We start from the raw sequence: 10,419 nt of genomic DNA on the forward strand, positions 1-10,419 counted from the left end.
GTTTTGATCAGAGCTCTCATCTCCTCTCTCCTGCCCTCCTCCATGGTGGAAAACGACACAGGAATCACACACTGAGGACAAAAGGGTCCAGGAGTTGCAACTTCTCTTGTTCTTTCTCACCTAAGTCCTTCCGGGGAGGCTGTGTTCTCTTTGATGCAATGTGCCAGAATGTCAAAGCCTTAGTACCAAATGATTTGGGAACTGGCCATCACCTGGGGGCCTCTCTGTCACTCACAGCAGCGTTTTGCCATTGTGGAGCCCTCTAAATCAGCCTTCTGGAAGCAGTTAATCTTTGCCCATCACTGTGCCCCTGCAGTTCCCAATGCACCGCCAGTACATGTTCAGGAAATGTGCCATGGAGCAGTCAAGAACCGTTTCAAGCCTGACCTGCTAGAATACAGAGATGGTATCAAGTGTCTCACCTATCCCAGAAAACCTGATGTTCCAGGACCTCGGTAAACAAAAAGGCGAAATCAGAGTTCCAATGGGAAGTTTGCCTTTCAGCCCTGCATGGAGGGAAAGGCCGGAGGGGCGGGCTGCTAGCTCCTGTGTTAACCACTGGGAGAATTGTTCTCCATAAGGTACAAAATAAATATCAAAAGGCTTATCTGTATCTTTTCCAAAAGCAACACTCAGACCCACATGACGTCGAGCCCATAATGCCTGCCCAATCAGGGGCAGTTACAGTTTCTAGCTTTTGCCCTCGGCTACTTGGCCTGGGCCTCCTGCAAGAGAGGGGTTCTGAAGGTGGGGGGCCTTTCTGACCAGGCGGGCAGTTCGTGCTGCAGTGGAGTCCTCCGGGGGTAGAAAGTGTGGCTGACGTCATAGTTCAGGAGGCAGCTCAGAGACGCCATGTAGATGTCAGCGAAGCGTGACAGGCGCCTCAGGAAGTAGGTTGGGTTCTGGTCTGTGCGGAACAGGCTTCCAAACTGGGCGTTGAAGAAACTCTTGGTCATTTCTCTGAAGGGGCAATAAAAAAGCAAAGCAACACAGAATGATTCAAAAAGCCTTGTTTTTAAACTACTGAAATCAAAACCACTTCTTTTTCGGGAAAATAAATAAATAGGACTCATTTGAGAAAAAAGTTAGCCTAGAGCAGCCCCAAATATTAATTAAGAAAACAGTCTAGAGCCAGGTGTGGTGGCTCACATCTATACTCCCAGCACTTGGCGAGGCCAAGGCAGGTGGATCACTTGAGGCCAGGAGTTCGAGACCAGCCTGGTCAACATGGTGAAACCCCGTCTCTACTAAAAATATAAAAATCAGCCAGGCGTGGTGGCGCATACCTGTAGTTACAGCTACTCAGGAGGCTGAGGCACAAGAATCGCTTGAACCAGGGAGGCAGAGGGTACAGTAAGCAGAGATCATGCCACTGCACTCCAGCCTGGGCAACAGAACGAGACTCCGTCTCACAAAAACAAAAACAAACAAACAACAGTCTGGCCCGGGCATGGCAGGTGGATCACTTGTGCCCTGGACCACCAGTATGGGCAACATAGTGAGACCTTGTCTCTACAAAAATGCAAAAAATTTGGCCAGGCATGGTGGCATATGTCTGTAGTTCCAGCTACTCAGGAGGCTGAAGTCGGAGAACTGCTTGAGCCTGGGTGGCTGAGGCTGCAGTGAGCTGTGACTGTGCCCCTGCACTCCAGCCTGGGTGACAGAATGAGACTCTATCCAAAAATAAAAAAAGAAAAGAGCCTGCCTATCTATCCATCAAAACGACTCTGGTCCTATTTCCCCCTTAACTGTCTCAAGGCTCCAGATGCTTTTGCACGTTTCTCTAAGGACACACGCCCCATCTCCCAAACTAAACACAGAATGCAACAGCTGCTCCTGATGGTACACAGAGGAATACGGAATGCTCTCAGGAGTCTCCACTTCCCTTACCGAAAGGATCAAGACCCCCTGTTTCACAAGGTTATTGTGAGAACTGAGTAAGGTAAGCAAAATAAAAGCATGTTGTAAACTCTCAAGTGCTCAGATGGAGGAATTAAGGATTGTTTTATGTGATGTAAATCTCCCCCATCCATTACATACTTCAATGCCTCCTGGCCTCCTCAGAAGTGAGACTGTTCACCCCGTCCAAGGCCCATAAGCCCCTGCAGTCATCCTTACGTGCATGTATGTCTATTTCAACATCCCTATCATACATACACAGGATATGCACGCTCTGATGGCTGGGACCCTACAGAGTATTCCATCAAAATGAACAAATACTATTTGACTGCTAATAAGTCATTTACAAACACAGCAAAAAATAGAATCATTTACACAGCTGGGTGATAAAAGCCACTAGTTAGTTGGTAGCAGTTAAAATAAGACTCAGACAGTCAACACCCTGAGAGGGAGGAGGGCAAACTAAATGCAATACAGCTTTGGCCTCTGCAGAATCTGAGGAATGGACTCATTGTTCCCTCTCCACGCCCCATCCACCCACCCACGCACACCACCACATGAGCCCGCGAGTCAGGCTGCCCACTGCTGGGAGGCCAGAATCCCCCAGCAATCACTGCTGCCAAACCTCAGAGATGGCTGTACACAGTGCCTGGAGAAGGCCACGCACAAAGTCAGAAAAGTTCATGCAAATGGTATAAAGCATCCTCCTGGGGAAGCATGACTGTCAGTATGGGTTCCCTTAAGACAGACACCCACCAAACTTTTCTCACGGCAGGCAGGCTTTCTTTATCAGTTAACAGACTGCACATTCTTGAAAGAGCTGTGGTTACAAATAAGCACCAGGGTCGTGGGAGCCCTAAGAATTCATTGTGGGTTCGGAGCCCAAATCCAGCACTGCCCCAATAGCCACATTGTGCTGCCAGCATTATTAACAACTGGGCCACCAGCTGCCCAGATGGGAAGGTCAGGAAGGCAGGGAGGAGGAATGAGATGAAAAGGCTCCATTCTCCCAAGGCCTTCGATGGCAAGGGCGGAGGAATGACAGGGGTGATGGCTGGCCTCAAGGAAACGTCACATGTCACCAACAGCAGGTAGCCGATTCTGGATCCTGGGGGAGGCAGACATACCTGGGAGCTAAAAAAGGATGTTTCAACATTATGCCTCAGGCTGGCCCTGGGGAACAGATGTGGGCTGAGCACAGCCAGAACAGGGTGGTGGACACGCCACATTCAACACAAGCCGCTCTTACCTCATCTCCTTCCTTTCCTTTTTCCACTCCTGCAAAACCAGCTGTGACTCAGCATCTCTGTGAACCTGTAGGACGCAAGTCAATTATTATGACTGTTTTGGTTTCAAAGAAACTCATTACGAAATGAGAATTTTTTAATGTGCAGCTTTTCTAGAAATTTTATTCCTTTACATCTCAGAGGTTGGCACCTGAATGAAATAGTACATTTTTCAGACTTTCCAGTTGAAACCCTGCCTTCTTCAGGAATAAAAAATAGTTTTAAATGTCCAACATTAGAAATGTGGTTTAACAAATTAAGATGAAATATTACAAAGTTATTAAATTATCAGTAAAGACTACATATAAACATAATGCATGTGTATCCACATATGTATAACACACGTACATGATATATCCATTATGCACACGATATATCCATTACACACCTATTATATACATGTATACAAACTATGATGTAGAAATACTTAGTACATGCTACCTATTATACTTATTATATACATGTGTACAAACATCATAGTTAAGTGGAGATAGCATACTTACCCACCAATTGCAAGCATGTCAAAGTATGTGCTTACATTTGGAAATTAACATAAAAAATTATTTTAATTTGTACATGAGAATTATAAACTTTTAAATTTAATATTATATCACGTGTTTAAGTTAAAAAACAATTATTTTTTGCAAAAGGCGAGAAGGTAAAGCATCTCCATGAGAAGCAGAAGCAGAGCATTTTCTGGTGGGCCAAAATATGGGTGAAAGGCAAAAAGAAAATGCCAACTGCCCATGATCTAACGAATGGAATCTCACAAGTCTCTCTCCAAGGTTCTTATGGCTAAACAGAAACACTGAAGCCAGAATCCAAGGTGCACATGATCGCAGGGAACAGGCCGGCTCCCTGCAATTCATGACCACAGGGGTAACCTTAGAACCTGGAGGAAAATACCAAGCGGGCAAACCATCCGCTTTTGACATGGGAGCCAAGAACCTTCCGTTTATCACATCTGCTCAGTTCAACAGCTTGACTCTGAACCCCGAGGCTGCTGAAGGGACATGTAAAGGAGAAAGACCCCAGGAATCGGAGGCCAGGGATGTGTGCCCAGAGAGGGACCCTGAGCTCTGCGCCTTCACTCAGCCACGCTTCGGGCCTTACCTCCCCTGAAGTACCCAGCTGCTGGCTGGGGCGCCCTGCTGGCTGCCCTGCCATGAACCTTTCCCACCATTTATCATCTCTCTCACAGGAACAACCCTCTTGCTTCCATCCTTCCCATCAGCCATTAAACAAAAAAAGATTTCTCCCATTTAAAAAGAAAAGATTTCTCCCTGTGCCCACCCCCTTCTCCAGTTCTGTCCCCTACAAGGCCAAACTCCTTAAAACAAGAGCCTTTGGTTCTGAAATCCACTTTAAAATATTTCAAAGACGGTGTGTGTTCATTAGTTATCATTAATCTTTCAAGTGAAACCATGTACTCCAGAGTGGGTAGTCCACATTGGAAAAGACTAACCGAAGCCCCACAGGGAACCAATCCCACAGGCACTTCAGCCATCTCCATCTCCAGTGGTTGTTCATGGGCGTAATCAGCTCTTCAGGGGCAAAGCAGATTGGCCACATATCTCTGCCTTTGTTTGAGAAAGATATCACAATCTATCCAGTGCAACAGCCTACATCAGTCCAGCCACCGGCCCATTTTTCTATCAGCCTGTGAGCTTACAAGTGGGTTTTTCTTTTTCAATGCTTGGGGGGGAAAAAAACTCAAAAGAAGAATAATTTCATGGCAGGCCGTGCGTGGTAGTTCAAGCCTGTAATCCCAGCATTTTGGGAGCCTGAGGCAGGTGGATCACTTGAGGCCAGGAGTTCGAGACCAGCCTGGCCAATATGGTGAAACCCAGTCTCTTCAAAAATACAAAAATTAGCTGGGTGTGGTGGTGCACACCCATAATCCTAGCTACTCAGGAGGCAGGCATGAGAATCACTTGAGCCTGGGAGGCAGAGGCTTCAGTGAGCCGAGATCGTGCCACTGTACTCCAGCCTGGGCAACAGAGTGAGACTGCCTCAAAAGGAAAAAAAAAAAAATTCCTAACATGTAAAAATTACATGAAAGTCAAATTTCATGCCCACCAATAAAGTTTGTTGGGACACAGCTACAACCATTCATTCACATATTGTCCATAGCTGCTTTTGTGCTACAAGTGCAGAGGTGGGTAGCTGCAACAGAGCCTACAGCCTGCACAGCCTAAAATATTTACCATGTGGCCCTTTGCAGAAGCTTGCTGACCTATGGTCTAAATGTGGTCTCTGACTGGTTGGTTACCTGAGCCTGCACAGCCTAAAATACTTACCATGTGGCCCTCTGACAAAGCTTGCCGACCCGTGGTCTAAATGTGGCCTCTGACTGGTTGGTTACCTGAGAAGCGTCTACCAATGCCAGCACCACCACCGTGAACCACAGCCATTTTGGAAGGCACTTCAAGGCTAGCTAATTAAATTACAATCAATATTTATATACTTCTATTTCATTCATTAGACTCAGCTCCAAATGATGCTCTGTGAGGTCAGGAGTTCGAGACCAGCCTGGCCAACACGGGGAAACCCCATCTCTACTAAAAATACAAAATTAGCTAGGCATGGTGGCACAAGCCTGTAGTCCCAGCTACTTGGGAGGCTGAGAGAGGAGAATTGCTTGAACCTGTGGTGAAGGCTGCAGTGAGCCAAGATCACGCCACTCCACTCCAGCCTGGGCGACAGAGCAAGACTCCATCTCAAAAAATCAAAAGACAAAAAACAAATGACACTCTGCTGGCTCTGAAAAAATCAAACCCGATCTCAGAGGACCAATTTTTCTCCTCGGAAAACTGTCCAAATAATGTGCTACGTGCTCTGAAAATAATCCCCAAGGGGGAGTTCTAGAAACATCTGTCACAGGCTCAGTGGAATAACTTGTAACTTTCTAGGGGAACACTGAGCAAGAGGGTGACAGTGAGACAGGACATTGATTTGGATGTTTTTTTAGTTAGCAGCTACACACCTCTATATCCTAGTGAATCCAACTTGACAGAACTCTGTACAAACTGCCAGAACCCAAGGCGATATAGGTGTGTGGAGGTTAAGGGTCTAGAGTCGTGCTGCCTGTGTGTCGACATCAGCATCACCGTCACTAGAGCAAGTTATATCTCCTCTGTGCCTCAGGGTCTGCATCAGAAAAATGGGAGTGATGTTTCAGTCCTACTTCAAAGAGCTGCTGTGAAAATGAAATGAACTTAAAGGTTTCGGTGTCCAGAACACAGTAAGTTCTTACGACATTTTTACACAGCCTGATTCTGCCAACCGAGAACTGTGGTTCCAGAAAAGTGATCTATCTCACAGTCTCAAGTTTTCTCTCCTGCAAAATGGGGGCGGCTATGTAAATCGTAATTTCCTTTTCTTCCTTCCCTCACCCCACACCTCGTATAATTAATTTTACAAATTCCTTAATAGTCAACTTTTTTTTTACACAGGTCAGAAAAAGGAAAACAAAATAAAACAAACAAAAAAAACCTGTTTCCAAAGCGAAAATGTACTGACACCATCTACGTGCAGTTGTGTTTGTACATGTGACCAGCTGCCCGGGTCATAGAGACTTCACTGAGGGTGAGTCAAGCCTTGCCTACACCCGGATCCTCTAAACAGGAAGGCACATTAAAGCAGTGCCCTGAAGCATGGACTTTGGGACCTGCTTCAAGCCTTGCCCTGCCATTTTATGATCTCACACATAAATGATACCCAACCTCTCAAAAACTGTTTCCTTATTCTAAAATGGAACAGCTATGACTATTAAATGAGCAATGTGTATAGAGCCAGCACTCAGCACAGTGTCTGGCACGTAAAAAGTAACTATTAGTAGTGTATGACATGCACAGACTCTCAACTACATTAACTCAGAATTGACACCACATATTTTTAGTAAATCATCTCACAGACAAGCATAGCAAGCGAAACAGAATAAATCCTCATCAGAGAAGAGCCAAGAACTAATGGGGCCCAATGCATCCTGGAAACAAGGCCCAGGGGGACGTGCAGGGCCCCATGCTCTGGAATGCATGCACCTGGAGCCAGAATCTGGCCTGCCACTCACAGCCTTGCCTGATCTCACTGCTCAGCCACCCCCACACAGAGTGCCAGCTGGGGCAGGCAAGGCAATTCCCTGCCCATTTCCAAAGCCAGAGGGCAGGCATGGGCAATAGGCCGTGGCCACAGATTGCAGGTGTGTTAGCCAAGAGAGCAAGCATCTGTGCCCGTATCCTAAAAATGTCAGCACCCATGCTGAGATGGCTGTAGCCCAGGCAAGCTGGAGCCAGGGAGAAAACAAGGTGCCTCATGGAACTGGAAAGGAAAGGGGCACATGGAGAAATAAGGGGATACAGCTACAAAAGAGAGGCAGCTTCCATGGGCCAGGAAATGACTGATAAAACTGCCATTCCTCACTTACCAGCCAAAACTGGCTGCCTAACTTAACTCAAGGAAGTAACTGCCAGAGAACTCCAGTAAGCCAGCAAACTGCAGGTATTATCCTCAGAATCAACTGAGGCTGGACCCAGGGATCTTGACTCTTGCTTTGAGACTCTCTCCCGTAAGCCATGGTGCCTAGACTGAAGTGTTCGCTCCATAGGCCCCTTTATTTCACAGACGGGGAAACAGGCCCAGAATGGAGAAGTCCCACTGTAGCAGGCGCAGACAGAACCAGCACAGACTTAAGCACTGGCAAGGCCTCCTGAATCCCAGTACCCCACAGGAGAGCTCCTAGCAGGCTTCAGTGTGGAAGTGAGGATACTGGATCTTCACTGACAGAGGAATGTGAGCAAACACCTACATTTACACAGGCCCCACAAACACTGTCTAAGCAAAAGAACCCCAGTTGTTATCCTAATCCTACAATCACTGAAAATCACACTTAAGTCTCCGCTGATTTTTTTTTTTTTTTTTTATTTTGAGATGCCGAGTTGGCGAGGTCGGCTTGGAGTCCAGTGGCCGGATCTCGGCTCACTGCAAGACTCCAACCTCCCCGGTTTCACACCATTCTCCTGCCTGCAGCCTCACGCGAGTCAGCCTGGGGACCCTACAGGCGCCTGCCACCGGTTCGCGCCGGCTAGTTTTTTGTATTTTTTTAGTAAGAGAACGGGGTTGCACCGCGTGTTAGCCCAGGATGGTCTCGATCTCCTCGAGCGCGGTGATGCCGCGCCATCTCGGCCTCCCAAAGTGCTGGGATTACAGGCTTGAGCCACCGCACCCGGCCAAGCCTTGTATTTTATAACAATTAAGCAGAAAATACCTGAAGTAACTTTCTAACCTCAGGCTTCAAGAAAAAGAGAGAGAAAAAATATATCCAAACCTGCATCTGTTCCAATAACCCAGTCAAGGTCTGCAGCCAGGTCATGGTTTGAATGTATTGCTCCGTGTTCATGATTTTCAGTTCAGATCTCAACTCTGGGATAATTGCACCAGTCCTCCAGCCATGCTTTAGGGTCAAATCCTGATCACAAAGATCACGAAAAGTCAACATCAGTCTCAACAGAATCTACACTATGTCATTATTTTCCCAGACATGAGAGGCATTCATTTAATTACTTTTTGATGGTAACGGTTATTCACCAAGCTGAATTCAATGAATTACATTTAATTAAAACCAATTTGGCCCCAGCCTTCGATCATTTCATTCCAAGAAACTTTCAGATCTGGAAATAATTGCTGTGAGTCATAACCCCTGCAGAAACGCTAGGTCTGGAATCATTAACCATGGTCTGTAAAAAAAACAATGAGGTCAGGGGCAGAAAAGGGCTTGACCTAAATGCTACCAAAGGTCTTCAATTCAATTCATCCACAGACCTCTGTGTGCCAGGCCCTCTGGGTTATGGAGAACCATGGAATCTCAGACTTGGAATGATCACATACAACATAAGCATGCATGACCACATTTTCCATTCCAAATGTTGTCACCCCATATTTGACAAAAGGCCAGAATATTTAGTATCAGCTATGTCCTGGAAAATCTAAGACATATAGTCATCATACTAAATGGTCATTTTCTCATTTGGCAAATATTTATCAAGCACTACTATTTGCCAGGCCCTAAATACTGAGGATAAAACAACATACAAAAAACTGAGAAATCCCAGCCCTTGTGGAAAATACAGACAATAAATATGTAAAATACACAATGGCAGGTGGGGATAAGTACAAGGGACAAAAATCAAGCAGAATAACAGGAAAAGGAGAGGAAGAAAGGAGGTTTCCGTTTTGTACAGGGTAGTTAGGAAGACCAGGCTAATACAACGATAAGGTGGGGGAAAGTATGAAAATATGTGGGAACAGAAAGATTCTGGCTGAAGAACAGTAAGTGCAAAGGCCCCGGGGCAGGAACATGCTGGAGGGTGGCATGTTAAGAAGCAACAAGTCAGGGAACCTAGATGAGACAAAAGAGGCGGCAGAGGCAGAGGGTGTCTTCAGAGAGGTGGGCTGGGGAAGGGGAAATCCAGTGGGCAACTATAGGAACTCAGGTTTTTACTCTGAGGGAGAAAGAAAGGCTTTCAGGTTTTAAAGCTTTCTTTAAGTCTGATTTACAGTTTTAAAAGTTCAGTCTGGCTACTCACCTAAAGCCAGAATCCTAAGTCCTGTGTAAGAGTCTAAGAGGGCTTAGGATACCGCTCACCTTTACTGGTTCAATTTTTTTTTTTTTTTTTTTTTTTGAGACAGGGTCTCACTCTGTCCCCTAAGCTAGAGTGCAATGGCATGATCTCAGCTCACTGCAGTTTTCACCTTCCAGGTTCAAGCAATTCTCCTGCCTCAGCCTCCCCAGTAGCTAGGTTTACAGGCGTATGCTACCACGCCCAGATTATTTTTGTATTTTCAGTAGAGACAGGGTTTCACAATGTTGCCCAGGCTGGTCTCAAACTCATGAGTTCAAGTAATCCACCCATCTCAGCCTCCCAAAGTGCTAGGACTACAGGTGTGAGCCATCGTGCCCAGTCCACTGGTTCAGTTTCTTAAAGCCTTTGAATATTTCTCTTTCTCCTAATAATACATGAAAACCTACAGCACATTCTTTTAAATATTCCCAATGGTGGCAAACTTTCAAAGGTGGATTTTATTTATGTTTTTTGATGCACTGATAAAAGGAAAAAGAACAATGGCATTCTTTTATTATTATTTAAATGGAAAGATTATTTGATAAACTCTTTGAGTGAACTGCTTATTTCCATCATTTCCAAAAAAATATTTATCTTTTTCACAACTCTGTTCT

The 10,419-nt window shown here is 45.8% G+C and overlaps 1 protein-coding gene across 1 annotated transcript in view; it reads right to left on the reverse strand.

Moving 5' to 3' along the window:
- Positions 1-589: 589 nt before the first annotated feature.
- NT5DC3 (5'-nucleotidase domain containing 3) overlaps positions 590-10,419 on the reverse strand; it is a 66,644-nt gene continuing 56,814 nt past the window's right edge. The window contains exons 12-14 of the mRNA XM_017895341.1: positions 8,512-8,652; positions 3,149-3,213; positions 590-960 (exon numbers count right to left, since the gene is read on the reverse strand). Coding sequence (XP_017750830.1) covers positions 708-960; positions 3,149-3,213; positions 8,512-8,652 — 459 coding nt within the window. The 3' untranslated portion in view covers positions 590-707. The remainder of the gene's footprint in view (positions 961-3,148; positions 3,214-8,511; positions 8,653-10,419) is intronic.

This window comes from Rhinopithecus bieti, unplaced genomic scaffold (genome assembly GCF_001698545.2).
Source record: "Rhinopithecus bieti isolate Rb0 unplaced genomic scaffold, ASM169854v2 scaffold_24306, whole genome shotgun sequence".
NCBI classification, from domain to species: domain Eukaryota; kingdom Metazoa; phylum Chordata; class Mammalia; order Primates; family Cercopithecidae; genus Rhinopithecus; species Rhinopithecus bieti.